At 43.2% G+C, this 27,535-nt stretch overlaps 2 protein-coding genes and 1 long non-coding RNA gene across 9 annotated transcripts in view; 1 reads left to right on the top strand and 2 right to left on the bottom strand.

Moving 5' to 3' along the window:
* The window catches only part of LOC115138064 (insulin receptor substrate 1-B-like), a 61,666-nt gene extending 52,812 nt beyond the window's left edge, over positions 1-8,854 (top strand). Inside the window, exon 4 of the mRNA XM_029674463.2 lies at positions 5,270-8,854. Coding sequence (XP_029530323.2) covers positions 5,270-5,277 — 8 coding nt within the window. The 3' untranslated portion in view covers positions 5,278-8,854. The remainder of the gene's footprint in view (positions 1-5,269) is intronic.
* Positions 8,855-16,022: 7,168 nt separating this feature from the next.
* Positions 16,023-20,989, bottom strand: LOC115138065 (uncharacterized). Its single transcript, XR_010465323.1, has 3 exons — positions 20,809-20,989; positions 20,628-20,686; positions 16,023-18,979 (listed from the first exon to the last, which is right to left on the bottom strand). It is a non-coding gene; the product is annotated as an uncharacterized LOC115138065 (long non-coding RNA).
* Positions 20,990-22,018: 1,029 nt separating this feature from the next.
* LOC115138066 (putative nuclease HARBI1) lies at positions 22,019-27,480 on the bottom strand. Of its 7 annotated transcripts, XR_010465324.1 has the most exons (8): positions 26,937-27,480; positions 25,353-26,742; positions 24,995-25,065; positions 24,049-24,907; positions 23,280-23,969; positions 23,094-23,210; positions 22,886-22,997; positions 22,019-22,791 (listed from the first exon to the last, which is right to left on the bottom strand). XR_010465324.1 is itself a non-coding variant. In XM_065025453.1 (7 exons), the coding sequence occupies exons 5-7, from the start codon at positions 23,346-23,348 to the stop codon at positions 22,421-22,423; spliced, it is 552 nt and encodes a 183-aa protein (XP_064881525.1). In that variant the 5' UTR covers positions 23,349-23,969; positions 24,049-24,222; positions 24,291-24,332; positions 24,420-24,907; positions 24,995-25,335; the 3' UTR covers positions 22,019-22,420. The 7 variants fall into 7 exon arrangements, 6 of the variants coding, with proteins under 6 accessions (XP_064881525.1, XP_064881524.1, XP_064881527.1 ...); XM_065025453.1 differs by lacking the exons at positions 23,094-23,210; positions 25,353-26,742; positions 26,937-27,480 and having other exon boundaries at positions 24,049-24,222; positions 24,291-24,332; positions 24,420-24,907; positions 24,995-25,335; XM_065025452.1 differs by lacking the exons at positions 23,094-23,210; positions 26,937-27,480 and having other exon boundaries at positions 25,353-26,681.
* Positions 27,481-27,535: the final 55 nt, after the last annotated feature.

The following is a 27,535-nucleotide window of genomic DNA, read 5'->3' as shown; positions in this document are numbered from 1 at the left end:
ACCAATAAGGAGAGTGATGGAGTGCTGCATCAGATGACCTGGCCTCCACAATCACCTGACCTCAACCCAATTGAGATGGTTTGGGATGAGTTGTGTTTTTTCATAGTTTTGACATTTTCACTATTATTCTACAATGTAGAAAATAGTAAAAAAAATAAAGAAAAACCCTTGTGTGAGTAGGTGTGTCCACATTTTTGACTGGTACTGTATATATTATAATAATAATAATATATATTTTAAATTAAACTGAGGGCCTTCAAAAGGGCGCCGGCCGCCGAATGCGTCAAGACTCTAGGGCTGGATGGAGCCCCATGCTGCCTTGCCTGTCTTTATGTTAGTAAATCACCTCTCTGAACTGAACAGTATTTATTCTGCAGCCTTCTACGAATACTTTGGCAGAAAAGTGGAAGAGAGGGAGAGGCAGAGCGAGGCTTGATGTCCAAACTGTAGAACACAGGTCGTAGATAGGCCATACTTCAGCCTTAAACTTCGGGCCCAACAACACGGTGAACTAACGTGTAAGGTGGGCATTAGAGGTTTACACAGATCCACCTGTACCCAGGACCCAGCCCGGGAAGGGCCCATTCAGATCAGCGACTGCTGCAGGAGGGAGAGAGAGAGACATTTGATAATTTATGCTGCTGCTCTTGCTTTTCACGAGAGTGGAGAGTGGTGAGTGTTATCTAATCAATGGAGGATGCATATTCAAATGATGGAAGGAGAAGGAGAGGCTACAATGATCAAGAGCCGACAGGTAGGCTGCTACATAACATCCCGAATGGAGTTGTTACACAGTAGAATGAGAAAGGACGTGCACTGGTTTACCCACTACCCTTTGCTCTTGTTGGCTTCCCCCTCTCCCATTCTGGAGCCAGGGACAGGACGTTCTTAACAGATCAGGACGCGCACACACACACACAGTCACACACCCACATGCTTTCTCATTCCCATTCCCCCTCAAACAAATGCCAAAGCAACAAGTCCCTATTCTCCATTCGGTATTGGTACACAGCCACACCCACCCATAGCTTTTACTGCATACTGGCCTTACCTGATCCACAGCACAGCACATACATCTCCCAGCTATCTCACACACACACACACACACACTCTCTCTCTGCTCTTTGCACTGGTCCCCTCTTCCCTACTGGCTTTCATAAGACACTCTCTTTGCTTGGCAGAGGCCTTCCTATGGTGATGCCCCCCCCCCACCCCCACCTTGTGTGTGCATGCTTACTGTGGCTGCGACATTGTGAGTTTTAGTACACACATTGCACAAGTTCAAATTCCTAAGAAGATATGTATACACTCATACATACTCACATTCACACACCTGCCTAAATGAACGTTATATAACTTGACAGCTGTGAAGTAATTGGCAGTGAGTCAGAGGGAGAGTGAGTGAGTGAGTGAGTGTGTGTGTGTGTGTGTGTGTCAGACTACTAAGTACAGTGACCCTACACAGACAGACAACTTACTCAGATAGACAAGACACTAGAGTGATCCACAGACCGGTGTGTGACACACAGAACAAGGCATTGCATCTTAATAAACAACTTGAATTAAGTGAGCGGTCGCAGACACTGACTCACAGACTGACAGATGCAAGGGTGACACACACACACACTCAAATCAATCTACTTAAAAGGCACAGGAAACAGGGTGTCTCATCCTTAATGAATCGCTAAAGTGAGCCGTGACAGAAAAGGACATTGACAGCCCCAGACAGGCAGACGAACACACGCAGACACCCACCAAAACACACACACGCACTACAATGGCTGCTCCAACAAATGTGCCATCACTGCCCCAGACAGACTGACAGGAGGACAGAAATAGAGAGGGAACTGTTTATTGGCCAGTCAGTGGCAGAGGCAGGTCGTAGCCCCATCTTGGCATCAGAGTTAAGGAGCCTGCAGAGAGGAACAGTCACACTCACACACAGACTCCCGCAGGCATCATCACATCGATTAGATCTCAGAACGGAAAGGCAACTCAAGGAAATGAATGAGATCGATAGACAAGCAGAGAGCGGGAAGGAGAGAGAGAGAGATCTGATTACAGTAGAAAGGAAACGCTTCCTGTCTGGTCTGGTTGCATATGAGTGCACTGATGTCAGTGGTTAGTGTGTGTGTGTGTCTGGGTTCGCATTTAGATCTAGAATAGCAGAAGAGGATGCACCTACAAGCCTAATGGATTGGTGCGTGTTTAGTAATAGTCTGTTTGGTCTAATGTGCCATCCATATAATCCTCTGTAAATCCCAGTCACTGTCTCCTCAGACACTCTGTGTCTAGACGCGCGTGTGTGTGTGCCCACACCAATATGTTTGTGTGCGTGCCAATGCGTTCCCTGTCTCCCTGGGTCCGTTGGGCTGATTGTTGGTACGGCTCTCTCAGGCTGAGCTGCACTGGCTGCTGTTGTTAGCTGGCACCATCTGTGCCGGGACGCTAAATATAGCTCTGCACCAGGAAGAAGAAGAAGAATGGGGGGGGGGGGGGGGGGGGCTCTCACCAGAAATATAGATGAGACACTTTTTTTTTCATTAACAGTTAGAGAGCAGGCCTGGGAAATTTCAGGGAACAAGGGAGTCCTTTCTCTCAATCGGTCACCATTCATCTCTGTGTTTATTTGATGTATCCGCCATGTGGCCTGCCCCCAGCAACCTTTCCTCCTATTTTAAACGGCCCTTTAATGACAATGTTAAAAACATGATGATTATTATGGACCTACAGTACGTACTTGTCACATGTGACTGTTAGCTACCCCTAATAAAGGGATAATGGACCGATGGAGAGGAAGACGTATGAGAGTCGTGTTATGGTGTGCATTTTCAGTCCTTTTTCCTTTCCGTAGTCTAAATATCCTCTGTCAGTACGACCCTCGAAGGCATTATCAATCGTACAATAGGTTCCATAACAAAGACAAGTGTTGATGACCTTTTCTTAGTGACGTGCTTGCTTTGGTTTTGTAATAAGATGGGGAAAAGACTATATTGCCCTAAAACAAAACATGTACGCACACACACACACATTCTCTCTCTTATCCAACCTCTCTCTCTGTATTTCTCTCTCTCCGTATTTCTCTCTCTCCATATTTCTCTCTCTCCGTATTTCTCTCTCTTTCCGTATTTCTCTCTCTGTCTCTCTCCGTATTTCTCTCTCTCCATATTTCTCTCTCTGTCTCTCTCCGTATTTCTCTCTCCATATTTCTCTCTCTCCATATCTCTCTCTGTCTCTCTCCGTATTTCTCTCTCTCCATATTTCTCTCTCTGTCTCTCTCCGTATTTCTCTCTCTCCATATTTCTCTCTCTGTCTCTCTCCATATTTGTCTCTCTCCATATTTCTCTCTCTCCGTATTTCTCTCTCTCCGTATTTCTCTCTCTCCATATTTCTCTCTCTGTCTCTCTCCATATTTCTCTCTCTCCGTATTTCTCTCTGTCTCTCTCCGTATTTCTCTCTCTCCGTATTTCTCTCTCTCCATATTTCTCTCTCTGTCTCTCTCCGTATTTCTCTCTCTGTCTCTCTCCGTATTTCTCTCTCTGTCTCTCTCCGTATTTCTCTCTCTCCATATTTCTCTCTCTGTCTCTCCGTATTTCTCTCTCTGTCTCTCTCCATATTTCTCTCTCTGTCTCTCCGTATTTCTCTCTCTCTCTGTATTTCTCTCTCTCTCCGTATTTCTCTCTCTCTCCGTATTTCTCTCTCTCTCCATATTTCTCTCTCTGTCTCTCCGTATTTCTCTCTCTCTCCATATTTCTCTCTCTCCATATTTCTCTCTCTGTCTCTCCGTATTTCTCTCTCTCTGTATTTCTCTCTCTCTCTCTCTGTATTTCTCTCTCTGTCTCTCCGTATTTCTCTCTCTCTCCATATTTCTCTCTCTCTGTATTTCTCTCTCTCTCTCTCCATATTTCTCTCTCTCCATATTTCTCTCTCTCCATATTTCTCTCTCTGTCTCTCCGTATTTCTCTCTCTCTGTATTTCTCTCTCTCTCTCTCCATATTTCTCTCTCTGTCTCTCCGTATTTCTCTCTCTCTCCATATTTCTCTCTCTCTGTATTTCTCTCTCTCTCTCTCCATATTTCTCTCTCTGTCTCTCCGTATTTCTCTCTCTCTGTATTTCTCTCTCTCTCTCTCCATATTTCTCTCTCTGTCTCTCCGTATTTCTCTCTCTCTCCATATTTCTCTCTCTCTGTATTTCTCTCTCTGTCTCTCTGTATTTCTCTCTCTCTCTCTCCATATTTCTCTCTCTGTCTCTCCGTATTTCTCTCTCTCTCCATATTTCTCTCTCTGTCTCTCCATATTTCTCTCTCTGTCTCTCCATATTTCTCTCTCTGTCTCTCCATATTTCTCTCTCTGTCTCTCCATATTTCTCTCTCTCTGTATTTCTCTCTCTCTCTCTGTATTTCTCTCTCTCTCCATATTTCTCTCTCTGTCTCTCCGTATTTCTCTCTCTCTCCATATTTCTCTCTCTGTCTCTCCGTATTTCTCTCTCTCTCCATATTTCTCTCTCTGTCTCTCCGTATTTCTCTCTCTCTCCATATTTCTCTCTCTGTCTCTCCGTATTTCTCTCTCTCTCCATATTTCTCTCTCTGTCTCTCCGTATTTCTCTCTCTCTCCATATTTCTCTCTCTGTCTCTCCGTATTTCTCTCTCTCTCTGTATTTCTCTCTCTCTCTGTATTTCTCTCTCTCTCCATATTTCTCTCTCTGTCTCTCCGTATTTCTCTCTCTGTCTCTCCGTATTTCTCTCTCTGTCTCTCCGTATTTCTCTCTGTCTCTCCGTATTTCTCTCTCTGTCTCTCCGTATTTCTCTCTCTGTCTCTCCGTATTTCTCTCTCTGTCTCTCCGTATTTCTCTCTCTCTGTATTTCTCTCTCTCTCTCTGTATTTCTCTTTCTCTCTCTGCATTTCTCTCTCTTTCTCTTTCTCCGTATTTCTCTCTCTGTCTCCGTATTTCGCTCTCTCTCTCTCTCTCTCTCTCTTTATTTGTCTTTCTCTCTCTGCATTTCTCTCTCTTTCTCTTTCTCCGTCTCTCTCTCGGGCGGTCTCACACTCCACATTCCATCCCTCTGTTGAACTTCGCCATATATATTTCATTTGAGGACACAATATTCCCCTGTGGATAAACAGACATAGATATTTTATTTGTAGATTTGCAAACAATGTTGGTGATAAAGTGTGGTAGTCAGTAGATGAATGTCATAATATTTAGTTATCTTCGTATCATATTCTGTTGTCTACTGTTCTTCTAACCCAACCATTTCCTCTGCTTCCAGAATGCTGATGTCTATGGCCTTGGAATTATGGGGGGGAAATTACAGGAGACTTGGAGATCCCTAAGCTCCTCATCCTTTTGTGACAACCAATGGGAAGAGAGAGAAGTCGGACTGGTCACGCCCCTGAAAGCATTTTGGAAAGACGGATGGAAAACCTTTATTTTGTTGCTTTCAGTTTATTGGTTGTGATACCAATGGGGATGCGTGCCGATTCTAGTCCGTGAAGGGAGGACTCTCAGCCAATAAGAGAGAAGAATAAAGACTGACTGCGGACCGGGAGCCAATGATATTTTTCGATCATCAACCTAAATGAAAACACAATTAACCAATCAAAAAGCAGGATTTCATCTAATGATGGCTGAATATACATAGTATTATAAGGAAATATATAGAAGTATATATCTTTTCAAAAGTGCCTCATTTTTTTATTGTAGCCATTTTACAAAGAACTTAGCATTGACTAAGGAACTGAAGAAGCTTCAGTTTTTGTGCTCCTTTTGAAGTAGAATATGTTGTGGCAACCAGATGTAACGGACAAAGAAGAGAGCACTGGTACTGGTATATATTTTGAATAATAACGATGATGATGATGATAATAATAATAGCAATTAGCTGGCCTGACTGTGTTACTGTGAGAGATGTTAGCGGCATAGCTTCTAATCACTTTATGCTCACCGCTTCAATGTAGCTGACAGATGTTTCTCTCTCTCTCCACTCTCTTTCAATATCTCTATCTCTCTCTGCCCACACCTCTCATCCAAGAATGCAGAGTTATTCTATATCACATATCAACATGCTCACATACTACACAATATGCTCTGGTCAATATGTATTTAATGCACAGAGAGACACTTGGCACTTGTTGCCGATAAAGACAACTAAAAAAAACAATTGTATGGAACTATATTTAACCATAACTAGTTCTTTCAAATACTATTATTATTAATTATAACACAGAAATAGATTACTCCACAATTTCCGTAATCTTAGCCTGTCTATACTGAACAAAATATAAAACGCAACATGTAAAGTGTTGGTCCCATATTTCATGAGCTGAAATAAAAGACACCAGAAATGTTCCATACACACAAAAAGCTTATTCTTTAGCTCCCAAGTGGCGCAGCGTTCTAAGGCACTGCATCTCATTACAGACCCTGGTTTGATTTCAGGCTGTGTCACAACCGGCCGTGATTGGGAGTCCCGTAGGGCGGCGCACAATTGGCCCAGCGTTGTTTGGGTTAGGGTTTGGCCGGGGTAGGCCATCATTGTAAATAAGAATTTGTTCTTAACTGACTTGCCTTGTTAAATAAAGGTGAAATAAAACATCGATGAATACATCTCTAAAATTGTGTGCACAGATTTGTTTACATCCCTGTTAGTGAGCATTTCTCCTTTGCCAAGATAATCTATCCACCTGACATGTGTGGCATATCAAGAAGCTGACTAAACAGCAAGATCATTACATAGGTGCACATTGTACTGGGGACAATAAAAGGCTACTCTAAAATGTGCAGTTTTGTCACACAAGAAAATGCCATAGATGTTTCAAGTTTTGCCCAATTGCAATTGGCATGCTGACTGCGGGAATGTCCACCAGGGCTGTTGCCAGAGAATTTAATGTTGATTTTTCTACCATAAGCCGCCTCCAACGCCGTTTTAGAGAATTTGGTAGTTTGTCGAACCAGCTTCATAACTGCAGACTATGTGTAACCACACCAGCCCAGGACCTCCACCTCCGGCTTTGTCTCCTGCGGGATCATCTGAGACCAGCCGCCCGGGCAGCTGATGAAACTGGGAGTTTGCACAACAGAACAATTTCCTCACAAACGTCTCAGGGAATCTCATCTGCGTGCTCGTCGTCCTCACCAGGGCCTTGACCTGACTGCAGTTTGGCGTCGTAACCGACTTCAATGGGCAAATGTTCACTTTCTATGGTCACTGACACTCTGGAAAAGTGTGCTCTTCGCTGATGAATTCTGGTTTCAACTGTACCAGGTAGATGGCAGACGGTGTGTATGGCATCATGTGGGTGAGCGGTTTGCTGATGTCCATGTTGTGAACAGAGTGCCCCAATGTTGGCGGTGGGGTTATGGTACTGACAGGCATAAGGTACACAAAGATACCCTGACGAGATCCCGAGGCCCGTTGTCGTGCAATTCATCCGCCTCCATGTCCTCATGTTTTCAGCATGATAATGAACGGCCTCAGGGATCTGTATACAATTCCTGGACGCTGAAAATGTCCCAGTTCTTCTTGGCCTTTATACTCACCACACGACACCCATTGAGCATGTTTGGGATGCTCTGGATAAACGTGTAGTCCAGACTACTTTACACAGCCATTGAAGAGGAGTGGGGCAACATTCCACCTGCCAAAATCAACAGCCTGATCAACTCTATGCGAAGGAGATATGTCGTGTTCCATGAGGCAAATGTTGGTCACACCAGATAAGGACTGGTTTTCCATTTTTGTTCAGTGTTGTAATTATAGAATCACCCACGTTTGGTAGGCTATACTGTTTCATGCAATACTTTATGGCCATGGGCATGGTTGTTCATGCAGTGGTTACAATGTGCCACTGTTCAAACGTTGCTATAAGGCCTTAAAAGGTCAGCAGCAAAGCCGCGGGAGCAAACGAGTTTGGTACAGGGACAGACAACATTTTTTACATGCAAATCTGATTGGATACAGCATTTGATAATTTAAATATCAGCCTCAATTTAACTTCCAAAGTTTATTTTTTCTTTCTGAGGGCAAATCAGGGACTTTTCCGGGTACAGGGAACAAGCTACCAAAATCGGGGACTGTCCCAGGAAATTGGGGACTGTCCCGGGAAATCTGGGACATCTTGTCACGCTAGTCCATAGGGATAAAAGAGGTGCTAACAATAGCCCTTGCTAATGTTGGCTTACCTAACGTCTGGCTTTGATAACATGGCGTGCCTCGCTTAGCTGTGGGCAACATGCTAACTTTAGCCTAGTTAGCAAAGTATTCGGTTCTGAGGCATAGATAGGGCCACAACCCTCCTTTATGTTTCTCAGTTGCCGTCTTTCTCTCTCTCTTTGGCTCTTACTTTATACTCTTTCTGCTATGCATTAGCACTAAAGTGCCTGTATGTCTGTATGTATGTCTATCTGTCTGCCTGTCTGTCTGTCTATATGTCTGTCCCTGTCTTTCCCTTCAGCGCTATGAGGGCAAAATATATACAGTCTATTTTCCTCTTATTTCTCTATTATTGGCTGTTCAATATTGTGTAAACTTAAGGTACCCTGCCCTGATTGATGTGTCAATGATGTTCAAGGATGTAGTGACCCATGAAATGACTTGACCAATGGCCCCTACCTTTGTGTTTGTGTTGGGTTCGTGCTGGCTGTTTTGGCCCCGTGGAGGACTCCATTGAGGACCTCATCTATGGATGGCCCTATCAGTGCCAAAACAAAAATACGTTTTGACTCTTTGACAATATATTAAATAGCTAGCTACAAGTTCAGACCTTTTCTTTTTTTTTCTTGTTTGTTAAATGCTATTATAACCTTGCCTCCGCTCTTGTTTGATTTTGCAACAAAAAAAATGTCTTGTAAGTTTGAGAGACATCTTGCCTCATTAGTTTGCCTCTGTGACACATGTATGAAAGAAAGGGGTGAGAGGAAGCACTTCTAAAATTACTTCATGAACAATACTTACCATAAGTTGCCAATATGAGCCATCACAGAAAGAGAAAACACCCTTCAAAGAGAACCACATTTCTCTGTCCACGTTTCACTACCAGCACATATGTATATTCCGACAGTCAGTCCAAGGTGTCTGCCTCGTGCACTTCGTCCTCCCTCTTGTCACATGACTGTCGGGACTCGTAGAATAACAAAGCAGCTTTATTGCTACCAGATTGGGATCTGTGGTCAGGGCAATTGGCCATAATGGTTTCTAATGCAAAGGTGAGATTAGGAAAGTAGTTGGTTTCCAACCTCACTGTGCCGGGTTTGTTTCTAATGAGGGTTCACTGCAAGGCGCAACAAGGCAGTGATACGAGCACACACTTACACATCAGAACACAAACAGTAAATAGTGTCAATGTTTCCAAAAGGTTTTGGGGAATGTTTTCTTTTGTTATATAATGACTCCACAATCTTCCAAACTGAAGCCAGAGAGTTCACTCTGAAATCAAAGTTAAGTCTGACGCTTTCTGGCCTCAAAAGTGGACAATGGTCATGAACCCAGTCACTGTTGAGGTCTGAAAGCATCAATATATATGACAAACTTTAACTTTGGAGTGAACTATCACTTTAAAGAGCTACTGAACATACCGATTGACACCTGTGTTTTTCTGTTGCTCATTAGAAAAACAAGGTTTCCTGACCGATTCCGCGTTTGGTTAATGATGTTTGCCCCTGTGAGACACTAGACAGGAAGCCTATTTCACTTCCTCAAAATCCTCAGAATTCATTTAACATAACTCAAGAAATCTGTCATTAGTTTTGATGTTTTGCCGAGGATGTTTTAGTCATGCAATTTTACATCTAATAAGGTGTTTGGTGCAGTATTTCTCAAGTTTAAAAAAATGTGTGGCGTATAGAGAGCAATCGCTGCAGCTGTTCACAACCATGTTAGTGACATCATCAAATCAAAACCCAACCTTTATTTACCCGTTGTGATGCATGGATGTTTGAAACTCCGTTTTAGACCAGACTGATGATCCTATTTACACCTTGTAGTCAATTTTGACACAAGAATGAATGTTTCTGACTCTCTCAATGCCGAATGGGCCATTTCCAAATGGATTTCTTTCTTTTTTAAATGAAATGAATGAATGGTGATCATGTATAATGAACTTTATTTGGGAGAATTCAGGGGTTCGGGGAGGGGGTGTTAAGCTTAATTGCTGTTCTCCATGACGATGGGGGGGGGACTAAAACAGGGGGGGGTTCTAGACACATTTTTCCTATCTACAATTCTAAATGGGAAATTCTGATGCTCTTTGACTGTGATGTGACTATTTCACTTTTGTTGCTTGAGAAGAAAAAACGACAACAACCAAAAAAGATCTAGGAGTTTTGATCCTTTTGATTCAAGGTAATGATCTCATTAAAAGAAGAGTTGTCTAGATGTCTGTGCGGAGGGACAGATTGAGACAAAGGGAAACAAGGCAAAGTGACGGGCACGGACTATACTGTACTGTAGTGACAGACACACAAACACGCACAATCACACTCATAAAGGCTTTAACAACCATAATCAAAACTGTTTAATGATTAGTTACCGTAAACAAAAAGCCTTTATTAGTCATCTCTCTCCCCAGTGATAAGATCGATGTGACTATGTAGTGGCAAGATGCCAACAGAGTTTATCACTTATCTCATTGGAATTATGACCAATTGCTTTGTTTGTGCCTGGGAAAGGCTGTGCGTGTGTGTGTGTCACACACTCTCTCTCTCTCTCAGGCTCTCTCACTCACAATTAAATGAGTTTCAATGGGCATTATTAGCGAGAAAAGTCGGTATCTTTCATGTCTCTCCCTCTTTCCACTCACTCTTTCTTTGCCTAATGAAGTCTATGTTGTGATGATTCTCTGTGTCTGTCTCTCCCAGATGGCTTGGTAACTCAACCCCAGGTTATATGCGCACCAAATCCCCATTGGGATGAATAGGAATGAGAACACAACACACACACACACATCTGTATGAACATGAAACAGATGCTCTCACTCTCTCTCTGCCCTGCCCATGAATAGGATGGAATATGGGAGAAAGGGGCACATATCATCACCAGTATGTATTAGGGGAATATGAGGCTGAAACCGCTTCACCAGAAGGCCAATGAAAACCATGTAAGTACACTGTATCTGTAGTCTATTCACTGTAGCCCTGACCCTATTGCTCTTTTCTTGCAAGCTAGCTCTTGTTCCCTCTCACCTAACGCCTCCTCTATGCTTCCCTCAGGGCATGTTTAGCCTTGTTAGACTTACATGTGAACCTTGTAGTCTAACCTCAGACACAGGAGCGTGGATCTTGGGGGGGGCATGTCCCACTCAATGTTAAACAGACGTTAACAGAGAGGCTAAAAAGCCAGAAAGCTCGGTGGCTTGGCCCAAGGTGAAGAAGTAAGCTGTACTGGAGCTAAGCACTAGCTAACCGCTAACCACAAACACACTGCTTCCCTCTGTTAGGGCTGCTCTTACGTTACAGCGACCATTGTTGATGTAACGTGACAGGACAGTAGAGTAAAGTCTTTCAAAGAGCCAAGCTGTGAATGAATGGCCTTTGAGATGGATGGATGAGAAGGGATGAGAATATGGCACTTGGAGCCTCCACATCAGAAAGAAAGAGGTAGAGAGGGATCGAGTGAGTTGGGAACTTCCGCCATCTGGTCATCATGGAGACGCAGAGTCAATGCCCATGTTCCGTTGCCTCCGCGGCAGTGCCACACCCCTCCCATGAGAGATAGAGAGAATATTCTGGGATGGCGCCAAGGAGAGGTGGTAGAGGACAGCGAGTTTAGATGGGCACTGGGCACAGACAGTCATGTCATAAACCTAGAGGAAACGAGAGATAGAGGGAGGGGGGACGAGAGGTAAAGAGAAATGAGGGAGGGGAAGAGAGGGAGTGACAGAAACGGAAAGAGAGAGAGAGAGAGCAGCTTTCCTCGAAGGCCAGAAGACAACAGGTGGATCTGTGGCTGTGAACTCTAGTTGGAAAACTAGGTAGAAGGACACACCCTCTGTAAAGCAGCGTCTAAAAACATTAAACACTTAAGTTTCCATGTGTTTGACCATTCCATTCGCGCTGTTCCAGCCATTATTATGCGCCGTCCTCCCCTCAGCAGCCTCCACTGGTCTCAGCCGCGTGTTCAGGTGACGGACAGGAGCATGCAGATCCACACACATGCATACAGACTAGACATTGTAGGGCTTGGGGTCCACATGACACACAGACAACAGGTGTGTGCTTACAATGTATACCGTATGTAATACTCATGAGTAGTCTATAGAAGAAAACAGAAAGAAATAAGTGATGATGTGATACTGGGCATTGTACATAATAACCCATCATTGTATTTGACAAAATAAAAAACGTAAAAAGACTAACATGTTCCAGAATGACTTTTGGATGTGTATGTGGGGGCTTTTTCAAGCCTGTGTAGTGGGATCAAAAAGTATATTAACTGGCTTTTTATCACAATAAAAGTGTAGAATGGATGCATTTGAATACATTTAATTTCCCATGATCTGTCATTCATCAGCTCCAACTCCCATATGATGTAGCTGTGCTCTGACCCATCGGCACGTTGGTAAGAATACAGGAAGTCTTCCTGCTTTATGACTTCCTCTCTGGCACGGCCAAACAGGAAGCTCACTCTGTATTTGACACAGACATAGCAGGAGTCCCTGAACCAGATGCACAGAAATACACTGTAGAACAAATATCATGTTTTTATAGACTGATAAATATCTGATCTCTAGATTCATAATATACTTGATAATAACCGTACGGTTTCGTACATTTCGGTTATTCACCCTCTCCTTCACATTATCCTTTTTTAATCAATTACATTCTATGTTGTGCACTTGTTAAAGGTAATTTATTGTGAAAATGTTGCGGCACAATTACTACAGTACAGACTAATATGGAAATAGTAAAACTCAGCGATTCCAATGCTTCTGGTATCTGAAGTAATTTGATCTGCAAAGGCCACAGCAGACCCAGCCTTTTCAAATGTATTTTCAGCCCCTTTCTGTGAACTCTTTCCTCCCACTTTTTCACAGTGTTCTTAGCCAAACCAAAATGTCTTCAATACCCCCCCCCCACCTCTTAATCATGCTCTATGGGAATGTGGATGTCAATGTTTATGTGTTTAGTTGCGTACGTCGTTAGCTCAGTTACTCTGTCGTTTTTGGTTCAGAGAGAGAGAGAGAGAGTTAGAAAACATAAAATGACCACATGTAGCGAGGGAGGGAGGGGAAGGTGACGGTGAGGCCGCCATGCTTTATTTTCCTTGAAAGCTTCCTGAAAACCACAGACACACGGTACAGAATTCCCCTCACAGTGGGAGAGAGGGGGACCAGGGGGTAGACAGTTTTAAAGAGAGAAAACACACACACACACAAATACATAGAGATGCAAAAACAAACACACACACACAGAGTGAGATAGAGAGTTACGAGAGAGAGCTTAGAAAGAGCCGTCAGTCTAACACCTTGGCTTTGATGGGTTTGAACTCTCATGGAGACTTCTATGGGAAAGTGGAACACCACAAGTTTTGCAGGGGAGGGGGGGGTGGGCTGTAGGGTAGTTGCATTAATCCAATGTACAATGTATTTCAACTTGATTGACAGATCCCCCAAGCTTCTCCCTTGGCCCCCCGCTATCATTTACTGCTGGGTCCTGAAAGACAGTTGAGAAAAGCGAAGAAGTGGGTATTTTGGTGAGGCTTGCACGCTGGGAAAAGGTAAAGGGTCATCCTCCATAAATTAGACTGTTAGCGCTGTGATTTGAGCTTAGCATGGACACATGGAACCGTGTTAAATCACTAGCGGCTGGACCAAAGCAACAACATCCTGTATTTGTGAAATGTATCTCTAATTCAGACTGTAGAAAATCCCCAGTAAAAAGCCACTAAACTATACTGAACAAAACTATAAATGTTACAGTTCATATAAGGAAAACAGTCAATTGAAATAAATGAATTAGGCCCTAATTTATGGATTTCACGACTGAGCAGGGTGGGTGGGACCACCACCCACTGGGGAGCCAGACCCAGCTAATCAGAATGAGTTTTTCCCTACAAAAGAGGTTTATTACAGACAGAAATACACCTGAGCACATCCGTGGCATTGTGTTGTGGCAAAATTGCTCATTTTAGAGTGGCCTTTTATTTTCCCCAGCACAAGGTGCTCATTTGGACTAATCTTCCAAGAGTCCTTAAACATTCAAATACAATTTATAATACAATCACTTTTTTACATAATACACTGATATATTGACCAGATAAATACTCTTAAGTCTGAAAAGATAGATTGCTTCCTTCAACTTCCATAGTCCTGCACAATCTTCCAATTTCTCCTAAAGTATTGTTTGAATTTATATATTGAAAGGTTTCTTGTTTGCTCAGATAAATTATTCAATTTCTTTATTGCTCTGAATCAAAATGTTATTTTGCCTAGTGGGCTAACTAATGATCACGCTGTAAGCTTCATGATATGCCACACCTGTCAGGTGGATGGACTATCTTGACAAAGGGTCGAATGCGCACCAACAGGGATGTAAACAAATTTGTGCACACATTGAGAGAAATAAGCTTTTTGTACATATGGTACATTTCAGAGATATTTTATTTCAGCTGGGACCAGCACTTCACATTGCATTTATATTTTTGTTCAATGTAGTTTCAAAGTTAGTGTCACATCCACAAGTACAGTGAAATGCCTTTTTTTGCTAGCTCTAACCCCAATAATACAGTAATCTATAACAATGTAATACTAAAAATAAGTTGGAACAAAAACACAAGATATAAGAAAATAAGAAACTAAGTAGCACTATGACTAATCCAACAATAATGTTTGGTATCCATGAAGTGTTATGTACAGTGAATGTGTTTTATAGTTTCATATTTGAGTTCCCTTTCTCTACTTCTACAGATTCCTGTAGTAAGTAAGCACTAACATCACACTTCTTACACTGGGGAAACCAAGGGGAACTGGAAAAAATATGCCTTTGGTTTTTAATAGTGTCACACGCCACCTAGTGAGCTAACTAGGTACTTGCAGTAAGTGCACTTCAAATCATTGAGTCCAACAAGTCTAGACAGCTATTACTCCACTGTATGCATGTCAAGAACGTCACTGATTACAATCTGGGTATCAGGTTTACTGAATATGTATGTGACCTAGAACTCGGGGGGGATTGGCTCTTGACATTAATCATTGTTCATGTTCTTATGACAGATGTATTTCAACCTTTCCAACTATTGTTTCGTTCTCCCCTTCCTCTAGCAGCAAGGTCAAGTGAACATAAAACACATTTACAGACTTTGTGATAGACATTGTAAAACGAGACTTTTGGCATCATCCAAAAGAACAGTCATCATTAAAAAGCAAACGTTTTCCCATGTGGTTTTGTCAAGGGACCATTATGCCAAACCCTCAAGCAGAGACTGGAGAGAAAGTATGTCCGTAGATTGTGTAGGTCCTCTGGCTAAAAGGGACTCAGATGGGTAAACTATCATTTTAACAACAAAATTCCAATTTCCCCTAACTAATACTCCCCATGACAAAATCTAAATATTTTTTTTCCAAACAACCCTAATGTTATGTACAGTGGACCATGAGTGCATCCTAAATGGTACCCTTCTCCCCTATGTAGTGCACTAGTTTTAGATTAGAATGGGCTTCTTGGGGTGAGATGTAAAAAATAAAATAAAAATCACTACTTAATTTACTGTATTTTGTCCTTGAGATGTCAGCACTCGAAGTGGGTAATTGCTGGTTAATACATCCTATATTTATAAGCCGCTAAACCAGTGTCAGATGTGGCTAACCAGATAAAATGGACAATCGAGACTAAAAAGCTATTGGGGAATATGGTTGAGTCAACATAAAGTACATTCTTCCCAAAGAGAAAGTCTAACATCACATATAACATTAACACTTATGGTGTCACCTGTACAAACGTTTAACCATGCTGCAATCCTGTTGGTCTACACTGAATTGTTAGGTTTCAACCCAATGGCAAGTCTGCATTAAAAGAGAACACATTTTTTTAAGTATGAATATTTATTATAAATTATCACATTTACAAGCACAACCATGTTCTGAATAAATACTTGAGAGCAGGGCTATGGGGTCAGGTCACGTTGTTCATGAATTCAAACCGGACTGACGTCAAGGAAAGATTACCTGCAGACACCCTCAATTAGTTAAGTTCTTTCCTCATGGCTCCCAAACTACTAAAGTCCCCTACCACTTTGAACAGCCCCTATGACACTACCCACATCCCCCTCTCCACTCGAGGCAGCAGCACTGGGGAATGGCAAGGCCTCGGGGTCCCCTCCTTCACCTTGGGGTGACCCCAACCCTCGGTGTTGGTTGGTCTTTGTCCAGTGCGCCACCATCTTCACCTGATGCTGGGGTATTGGATGTTGACTGAACACTGTGTCTGGAGCTTCCCCTGGGTTGGATTCCACTGAAAGAGGCACTTCCTAGGATATCAGCAAATGGGATAGCCTTGAACCTCATAGTTTGGGGCTTGGCTGGTTGGGAGGCGGTGTCGTTCGAAGGTGAAATACTATGTTGGCTCTGCACGCGATTCACCTTCATACGTCTGCCCTTTACAACGCTGCTGGTGGGTTTGCGACTCTCTGTGAGTTCAGTGATGCTTAGGCCTGGTTGAACTTGGATTCTGGGAGGGCTTGGGTGGACACTGGGGGCAGAGGTGGGCACAACTGGGGGTGGATGCGCTTTGTTGATGGGAGGCACTGTTTGTGCACAGAGACCAGCATCCTTGTCTTGGGTTGATCCTGCTTTGCTTATAGGTTTTTGGAAGCCCATGAAAGCATAGCTATTCTGGCTTTCTGAGAGTTTACCAGATATGAACCTAAAAGGATTGCGTGTCATTTCATTTCTATCCGAGTCACGTGGGTGAGACTTGGGTTCTTCATAACTAGAATGATTCACAGTTTTGTGAAATGAGTCACTGCTTTGAGAAGTTTCTTTACGGAGGACATTTTGGCTCCGACTGGCTGTTAAAGTAATGGAGGTGGGCTGGATTTCAGCAGGGGCAGATACATTGCTGCCCGAGGGCCTAGTTTCACCTGGGATCTTTATGCCCAGAACACATTCATTCTGTTTGGATCTGGAAACTTTGGGCAGTCTGTAAATTACAGACCCAAACACGTTGAATCTAGCTTTAGGCTTGAGAGGGGCCGAGCTTGTTGGACCAGGTTTAGCCTCTCCTGCAGTCAAACGGTCATGGAAAACATTGTTGCCGGGCAGACTAAAAGTTGGCTGAACATGTTTTAGACTCTCACTCTGGGGAGATTGTAGTAGGGTTGTTTGGGATCCCTTGAAAACATGGCCGATTTTAGCCTCGTTATCCTCGCTAGATCTAAGAAACCAAGGCCTACCGGATCTCGTGGTAGAGCCAGACATGTCAGTGGTAGTAGTCTGCACTTCTGAAGACTGGACATTGCTGGAGGCATGCAGGCGGTTAGAGTCTAGGTCGTCTTCTATGGACGCAAGTTGGACTTCTCGTGGACCTGATTTGAATGTCATTGGGGCTAGAGTATCGCTTTGGGCAGAGGAAGTTGTAGTGGAAGCTACTCGAATTCTAGGGGCAAAGCTATACTTTCTGTATACATCTGGATACCCACTGACAGAACTCATTATCATGCCCCTAGGTATACCATGACTATTTCTCCAGCCAGTACCCTGACTCTTTGCAGTGTTTGTGTTGACTGAAGTTCTGATAGCAACAGAGGGTATGTCATCGTCACTCACGATGGGAGCCAATGTTTTTTTGGGATCTTGGTATTGGAACCCTCCGAGTGTATTGACATTTGTGGATTTTCCAGGTTTGTAACCACCGGTGGCTAACCCGTACTGACCACTGGATGAGCTGCTTAGCCCAGGTTTCTTCCAAAGGACATAGCCACTCCTGGTTTTCAAAGACTGGTCAGGGGCAGTTTCTCTCTCTGCAGGCTCAGAGGGACTTTGGGTGGGTTGAGTTGCAGTGGGGGCCATTGTGTTCCAGAAAGAGCCAAATCTAATAAGAGGTTGAATTCTGCTGAAAGCACTTTTAGCCTGAGTATCAGCCATTTCACCCAGGAAATAGCTACTAGGGCTACCTCCACTTTGAGCAAAGTTAGCACTGTGATGGAAGGGTTTGTTGATACTAGAAGCATGTTGGGCTTCACTGGTAGCATCTACTTTAGAAGAACCGGATTGGCTCAGGGTTGGTGGGTGCACTTGTTGTCCATTGGCAGACTTAATGGCTGTAGGGTACAACTGAGAGCCTATGTAGCCATAACCCCTTTGGACATGTGTGGATCTTCCAGACCCATGAACACTGGAGTTTCCTTCACTTTGGGTAGCAGAGGCAGCACCAAGTCTGCTAATGGTCTTCACTCCTTCACTAGGGCCCTTGTGAGTGGTTTCAGAGGTGCTGGAAGTGGATTGGGATTCCCTGAAGAGGTAGGAAGACAGAAACGTCCTGTATTTGGATCTCTCATTCTTGCTCACAGGGTTTTCAGCCTGTTGGGCTGGGATGGGGTTGTCGTCAACAACAGGAGAGCCAAATGTGTTCCTGGCAGATTGCGAACTACTGGTGGTAACATGGCTTCTTTGGGTCATAGGGTTTGAGACTGAATGAAAAGTACCAGAGGCACCCCAGGTTCTGGGGACAAGTGGGCTAACTAGGCCACTAGAAGGGTAGGTACGAAAATGGACAGTCTTACTGGGCACTGAGCTGCTTGAAAATCTGTTAGATTGACTGCTGGAAGGCAGAGACTCCTCACCATCAGGGGAACCTTCTCTCCCAGTCTGGACTCCCGGTCTCAGGCTGAAGACAATCTGAGCCTGGTCAGGTTGGACACTACTGGGGACCGGTTGGCTTGGGCCAAGGCTATGGCTCTGGCTAAATGTGTAAGGGTTGTTGAAAGTCCTCCATTTTCTTGGGCCCTGTGTACCGAGAGAACTTCTCTGTTCGTGTACTGCTCGCCTGCCTACAGGGAAATAAGAGTGCAATTCAGTATTATTAATGAATGTCATGTCTAAATACACTGAACAAAAATATAAGATGTAACATGTAAAGTGGTATCCCCATGTCCTGAAATAACAGATCCCAGAAGTGTCAAAAACAACTTATTTCTCAAATTTGTTCTCATTCCTGTAAAATAGCATTTGTCCTTTGCCAAGATAATCCATCCACCGGACAGGTGTGGCATATCAAGAAGCTGATTAAACAGCATGATCATTATACAGGTGCACCTTGTGCTGGGGACAATAAGACATGTGGCATTGTGTTGATGTGACAGAACTGCACATTTTAGAGTGGCCTTGTGTTTCTAGGGTGAGTGCAATTGGCATGCGGACTGCAGGATTGTCCACCAAAACAGTTACCAGAGGAAGGAATGTTAATTTCTCTACCATAAGCCACCGCCGTCGTTTTAGAGAATTTGACAGTATGTACAACCAGCATAACAACCACAGACCACGTAACCATACCAGCCTAGGCCTCCACATCCAGCTTCTTCACCTGCATGGTCATCAGAGACCAGCCACACAGACAGCTGATGAAACTGGGTTTGCACAACCCCCCCCTCCCCGTGCTCTTCACGGATGAATGCCGGTTTCAACTGTACTGGGCAGATAGCGTGTATGGCGTTGTGTGGGCAAGCAGTTTATCAATGTGAACAGAGTGCCCCATGTGAATGCACAGAGATACCATGAGATCCTGAGGCCCATTGTCATACCATTGATCCCCCACCATCAACATGTTTCAGCATGATAATGCACAGCCCCATGTCACAAGGATCTGTACACAAAATGTCCCAGTTCTTCCATGGCCTGTATATTCAGACATGTCACCCATTGAGCATGTTTGGGATGCTCTGGTTTGACATGTACAACAGCGTGTTCCAGTTCCTGACAATACCCAGCAACATCACACAGCCATTGTGGAATGTTGTCCCACTCTTCAATCAGCCTGAGCAACTATGTGAAGGAGCTGTTGTGCTGCATGAAGCAAATGGTGGTCACACCAGATACTGACTGGTTTTCTGAGCCATGCCCCTACCTTTTTAAAAAAGGTACCTGTATTCCCAGTCATGTGAAATACAGACTAAGGCCTAGTGAATTTGACAGATTTCCTTATATGAACTGTAACTCAGTAAAATTGTTGGGAAGTGAACTACAACCTCACATCAATTGCATCACTGAATTTGATAAAAATGGACATGTTGGTAGTGCAGTTTCCTAGTCAGATTATTTGGACTGAGAGAAGAAAAAAATGCTGAGCCCTAAATATAATATTTAGAAGTTGGCTTGTCCTTACATTTAATATGTATGCTTACTAATAAAGTAACAGCAGCTATGGAAGTTCACGGAGCATGTGGTTTCCAAACAGTCTAAATCATATCTCCTCAAAACAATTTCACATCACAAGATATGAGGTCAAGCACACAGGTTATGTAAGGATAGATTCTGAGCAATAACCCTGGGCAGCTGGATATTGTTAACAATTCACCCAACTCACGTATTGAAGTCTATGACAAACAAAAACTTCACGGACATAGATATGACCCGAAAAGAACATTCACTTTCTGTGTAACAAGTTAAAAATAGAAACGTTATCATGCTTATTACTCTTACCCCTTGATAAACATGAACTGACTTCCACAGTAGCGAATACCAGACACAGGAACAGAAGTCTGTAGGACAAAAAAGAACGTTTGAATTCATTACTGAAAGACAAGTCAATTTCTCATTGTTATCATAGTACACAAAGTATTAGGCAATAGTCTGAAGTTACTTGATTAAGAAAAGAACATACCTCGAATTAAGTCTTAAAGTAAATGACATTATTGCTGGCCAGCAACCAACATATGACACACGACAGCACAATCAGATTGTGGTAGATTGTAACTGAAAAAGAGTCCAAGGTAAAAAGATCAATTAAAAAAAAAAGCCTTGTTTGATAAACCTCTTGCTCCTCTAGTTGTTAAATAGCACACTGTGGTCAGAGATCCCCTTGATTAGCATATTAGATGTGCCTGTTGCTATCTCAACAGGTGCATCTAATTCAGGACCCGTTCAGAAGAGTGCAACATTACAGTATTTTTCAATAGGGATGTATTGTGTAGATTAAAACATATTCTTGTCTGTATATAATAGGCCAGGGAATCGCGTTAGCGCTGTTACGTCCTGAAATGTTCTGAACGTTTCACCTCACTGAACACACGCCAGGCCCATGTGAACACAGGTGCAACCAATTATGTTGATTGCATCCTCCAGAATTTTGGGGGAACATGACACCTGGGGCCTGTTGCACAAAACTAGGATAAGGGATTAAGCCAGGATATCTTGGTGATCCTGGCTCAATTGATCCATAATCCGGTTGCACTAAAGATGGATAGGGGGCAGGAGGATATGTTATGGTATAAATTACCATGGATATTTATTCTGTGGAGCTAGCCTGCTCCAGACCAGGCTAAATTTCAGGATCTATTTAATCTCATCCCTAATGTCAGTCAGCAGTCACCACAAATGGAAACCAATAGTTATTTCACTGCTCACTATACATTGTTATCACATATAACTAGACCCACTGTTATTATTTAAACGTTTGTGATCATTAATTTCAATGATTTTGGATAAAAAATGATTTTTAGATGATGTTGCTATCATTAGATAATTTACAGTTTCCCATAGACTATAAGGCTATATATAAAATGATAGAATATTAGGGCCACAGAGGGGAAAAAAAACACAAGTCATAATATTGTAACCAGTTGTTTTAAAGGAGGACAGTTGTTAAAATGACAGATGTGGGGCATTTCGTGAAATTGTACTTCAGTATGGTTTCATAAACAAAGACATGCTGATGTGCCAGAATATTAAGTATCACATTGTCATAAGTATCAAAACTGTAAAAACAATATGTAGCTTTTCTGCAGAAAGAACCAGCCTCATAAATTTATGACTTTATCCTTTTTCTTCAGTGTGGCCCTAGTACTCTGTCATATAAACAAATACACATTCCATATGAATATAAAAACACAATGTGTAACATTATGTTCCTTTATTGAATAAGGACAAAACAAAGCAGGTAAACCATCAGCTCCTTTCGAAACTGAAGTCACAGTGACTCTACAAGATGGAAAGCACAGAATCCAAGCATATTATACAAAATGATACATACACATTCAAAGGTCTGTATATAACACACCCTGCATGTCTGCACACTAAAATAAATGCAGGACAAATCCATACACATCAACTGAACAGACAAATGAATGGATGCAGTAGCCTCCTGCAGCCTTGTATTACACACAGTATACCGCACAAACATCATAAGAGGCCAAATTCGTCAAAAACGAACCCAAAAAAACCCAAATTCCTCTGCCACCGCAGGACATATTTAACCAAAATTGAAAGCACACATACTAACTAAAATAATTCAACACATATTGGTCCCTCAGCAGCCGACCACTGTCGTCATCAGGGAAGATTGCCGGATTGTCCCAGTCCATGGCTGGTGGCACTCTGGGGGCCCTCTCCTTCCTCAGGCAGGCCACATTGTGGAGGACAGCACAAGCCACAGTAATATCACATGCCCTAACAGGGCTGACCCTTAATTTGTGAAGGCAGTGAAAGCGTGCCTTCAGGAGGCCAAAGGTCATTTCAACTCTGGCCCTGGTCCTGGCATGGGCATGGTTGTAGGCCTGCTGTGCTTCCTGGGGGTCTGTGAAAGGTGTCAGGAGAAAAGGCTGGCAGCCATACCCCCTGTCTCCCAGCAACACACCAGAGAATTCACCTGTCAACACAAAATCTCATCATTACTACCTCATAAACACAGTGATATTCTTGACACAGCCATGATGGTTATAAATAGGGGTTGTGTGGCTTACCTTGTGATAGGCACTGATAGATTTCAGAGGCCCGAAAGATTCTGGAGTCATGGACTGAGCCAGGCCATTTTGCCACAACATTGCTGATCACACAGTCAGCATTGCAGACCATCTGAAATCATAAGATGAGGAATATTACACCAATCAATGCACATCACTGGCAATGCAGAGTGTTCGTCAATGGACAATATCAAAAAGTTATGTTCACCTGAACATTAATGCTGTGAAAGGATTTCCTATTCACAAAAATCGGCCTCATGGGCACCTGAGGGGGCTTTTATCCTTATGTGTGTGCAGTCCACTGCACCAATGACATTGGGGAAACCTGTCACACAAAGTAATGAGTATCCTACTATGTGTTAACAGTTGTCCTGTAATTTGTAGATCCTCTTACCTGCAATCCTATAGAACTCCTCTTTGATGTCACAGAGTCTTCTGTGGCCCGGGAAGGAGATGAAGACATCTGCTAATGCTTTGATAGCCAGACACACACTCCTTATTGTGCGGCAAATTGTGGCCTTGTTCAGCTGTTCTGCATCCCCCACTGAGTACAGGAAGGCTCCACTAGCAAAAAAGCGCAAGGCCACACAAACCATTTGCTCCACACTCAGTGCATGGCTCCGTGCAGTGCGGTGCTTAATCCTGGGACCCAGTAGTCTGCATAGATACCTGATGCCATCTGCAGAAAGCCTGTATCTTTCATATAGATGGTCATCAGGGAAGGCCAGTGGGTCCAACCGGTCCCTGAAAGACCCTTTCTCGCCTGAAGGCTCTCCTCAGCACAAGTGCTTCTTCATCCACCACATCTCGCACGAATGGGCATGCCATTGTCAGAGCAGAAAGGAACACACAATTTTGGGCCTTCATATAGGCTAGTGGCCACACCTGGTGCTGGGGGGGTGGGCAAAAGAGGGCGATGCCTTATAACGATGACTTGGTTGTACTGATTGCTGGGAAAATAAAAAAAAACTTAGAAAGATGCCACCGTCCTGTGTGCTCACAATAAGAGCTCATATGTCATGGCTCACTTGACTTTACGAGAATATACCTAATTTTTATTTTGAGCTGTGTCATCTTCTTGGAGCTGGGGGAGGAAATAAAAATAATGATTAATACATTTGTGTTACAGTTAGCATACAGTGTACATTGAAGGCATATCTCACCTCCCTCTCAAGTTTTTTTATTTCAAGGTCCAGTTTCCTAATTGTCCTCTTTTTTATTTCGGACTCCAGTGCAAGATTTTCCATCTTTTTCTTCTTGTACTGAATGTCTATGTCTGCCAGTTCTATTTGGCGCCGGAGGTGGTTGCCATACAACTTTCTGATAGCTTGTGAGCTCTGTGAACACAATACAATTAGCGCAGCTGGAATTTGGCAGGATGTGGTGTCCTTTTATTAATACGCACTATGTTGCCAGGCTGGTTTTCCCACTGTATAGCATCTGGGTCCTGTAAAAGAAATGAGATTTTTTGATTTTGATGAGGACTCCTCACCATTGTAGAGTAAATAGTACTTTCACAGTCTTAACATGATACCTCATGCCTTCTGGAATCCAGAGAGATGGTCTCCTCCTCATCATCGTCTCCATCATGTGCTGTTGCTGCTGCACTGGGGCATTCACCCTATCACATTTAATCGGATTCATATTGAAGCTAGTAGACAAGACATGCCAGGCCTACAGTATGCCTTTGATGGAGTACTCACTGGATCAGCATCGTCTGGTGCTTGTGCTGGTGGCTCTAACAGGAACACAGTGCTGCCAGGCAATAGGTAAACCAAAGTCAGACAGTCCAAATTGATTCAATATGAATGTGGTTGTATCCCATGTAGAGATGGAAGGACATACCTTGAATGAAGCGGGTGGCATCTTGGGAGGAACCTATGCTCGTCTCTTTCCCCCCAGGGATCCCCTCTAAGACGGGCCTGCCTTTATTTAGCTCCAAGGCCATGTCCTCTGCTGGGGTAAGGTCAGCCTTTGGTGACCCACCACCCGTGCCTTGTCTGTGGGTATTCTTTTTCACTGCTAAAACAGTACAGACAATGTGTGAGCAGGCACCTTCTGGGTACAATATATGCTTGTGCTTTGTTAAATATTAGTCAGGGACCATACCATTCTGCAGAATGTTCTTGTATTTGATTTTGACCTGCTGCCATGTCCGTTTTGGCCCGTTCATGTTTAATCTACACACACACACACACACACACATTTAATGGAGTCACACTGCAAAAAATTACTTGGTATTTTTGTCTTGTTTTCAGTAAAAATATCAAAAAATTTATCATAGCTTTATACAGTGTGATGGAGTTACTTTACACAATTTCACTCATATCTGCAGTGCATTTCAATTAAAAATTTAACCGTTTCATAATTACAGTACAACTGCATTTTTGGAGATGTGAATTAAATATTTGAATTGTAATTGTGATGTTTCAGCGGAGTGGTGAGTGTGTAATTATGCACTACTTACGCATTCAGGCGGTCTGCAATACTTTGCCACGCTTTTTCTCTTTGCTTTATCACTGTGGCGGTGTTGCCTTTCTTCTTAATTATATCTTTTACCTCCTCGTATGCCTCCATGAGGATTTGTGCTTCCGACGGGGAAAAGTACGCGGCTCTAGTTGCCATGGTAAATCAGTTAATCTGTGATCTGTGGCGGGGTCTATTTGAGTGAGCCGTGAGCGCGCACCTATCCAGGATTGGTTTCACCTGGTTTAATGAATCCGTGTCTGCTCATCCTGGCTTGGTCTTTGTGCAACCAATTAAGCCTGGACGCACATGTTTTGGCTTCATTGAGCTCAGCTGAGTCATTTATCCCGGATGTCTTAATTCTACTTTTGTGCAACAGGCCCCTGGTCTCACTTGTTGGATAGGTCTATATGACATGAGCATACGCCGTCTTATATTCTAAATAATGGTAAACCAAGCAGAAGTTCAGAACAGTATTATTTATTAACTTATTCTTCAGCGAAAAAGCAAGCATCAGTTACTACTGCAAGCCATTTATCCCGGCGAGAGAAGAAATTTTAAAAAACAATAACATGTTTTATTACAACAAAACAAAGGTGCAAAATATCACACACAATCAATAAACGTGAATTTAATAAATACACTACATTCAAGTAGTTTTTTCTTGAACTGAGCACCAACAAAATTCAACACATTCTAATAGTTGGAAATGGAAAGCCATAGGCTACTTCAAAGCACAAAAAAATACAATTTTAGATAAAACTATTTCATTCAGTAGCCCAATGGCTTCAAAGAACAGCCTATAGTATTTACAATTCTGTTACCATTATGTGTTTGGTCACCACCAATTATTACATGCATGTGTGAAGAAATGGACACAGAGGCCTAGTTGGCTATTATATGGAATACATATTACTGCTTGCTCCAACTTCCAACTGGACCCGCCAGTCTTCTACAGTCTAAATGGGTTACTGTAGTGTAGGCTCGTGGACGGCAACGCCCCCTCTCTGATCAATCAGGTGCCACTGAGGTGCGTTCAGTTCGCTCGAACGTTTGCTAAGTTACGGAACGGTTTGTACCGATTGACACGTTTCCCCCAAAACGTTATTGAACAGACTGAGGTAGGGTGGCTCCCGTTGGTGGGTGTGGCGAGGTGTGGCTTGAAGCAATGTGTGACATATTTAAAGGGCAGTGGCCATGCCGACAGCTTTCTACCACCCGGTTTTTCAACTGGTCGTTCAGTACAGCACCGGATCCGTTCAACTGAACGTGACAGAACGTAAAAACGTACTGAACGCAGCCCTGATGACTTTCCAATCAATGAAGTCCGCATCAAATGGTATAGCATGACATCATGAAGAGGTCTCGTAGGTCCTCATCAGTCATACAATCTGTAGGGGAAAAATAAAATATGTAAGAGAACACAATAAATGTCCTTCTTTGGGCAGGCTACAATAGCCTATTTTGGTCCGCAGGTCAATTGTTAAGGACAATACCATCAAAGTAGCCTATGAAAAACTACCGGAATATTAAGTAATGTTTTTTCGTGAAAACTAGAGTATTGCAATATAATAGGACTACTTACGCGCTCTCCTTTGGGAATGATTCCCAGTGAATTTGCCCCAGACGCGCCTCAGCGAACGGCGGAACCTTCCACCTCTGGAACCCCTTTCCTCGTCTGAGTTCTCATGGGGAGTCTCATTGTCATCCTCCTTCCCCTCACTATCCCCCTCGTCGTCTGTCATGCTTTCCCCGAGAACGCCAGATACCACCATGCGCTCTAGAACACTTTCGTCTACCCGAAGCGCTGCCCTCACTTTTCCCGATACAGAGGTCGGGTATCGGCAGAGTGGGCAAACAATTGTCTTGTCCTGCGGCGAACATTCCTTCGTGGATTCCACTTCACATACCGAGGATTGGGAAAGAGTCACCAGACAGCGCTCACAAAAGCTGTGTTTACACTGTAACTCACGAGGACACCGACGGCCGGTGTTGTAGCTTCGGTAACAAATTCCGCACTCAAGATCTGAACACATTTTTCTTTCTCTTTGGGTGCTGTTTCGTTCAACGAGAATGAACTGTCTGAATTAATTGGCTATTAGGCTATATTTATATTTCTTAGTGTGGGAGGGACTTTCACTTGACAGAGTGCCCAAAAAAATAGTAACCTATGACTAATATTTT

This window comes from Oncorhynchus nerka, linkage group LG12 (genome assembly GCF_034236695.1).
Source record: "Oncorhynchus nerka isolate Pitt River linkage group LG12, Oner_Uvic_2.0, whole genome shotgun sequence".
Taxonomy (NCBI): domain Eukaryota; kingdom Metazoa; phylum Chordata; class Actinopteri; order Salmoniformes; family Salmonidae; genus Oncorhynchus; species Oncorhynchus nerka.
Note: the sequence above shows the minus strand (reverse complement) of the source record. Positions and strands in the feature narration are given on the sequence as shown.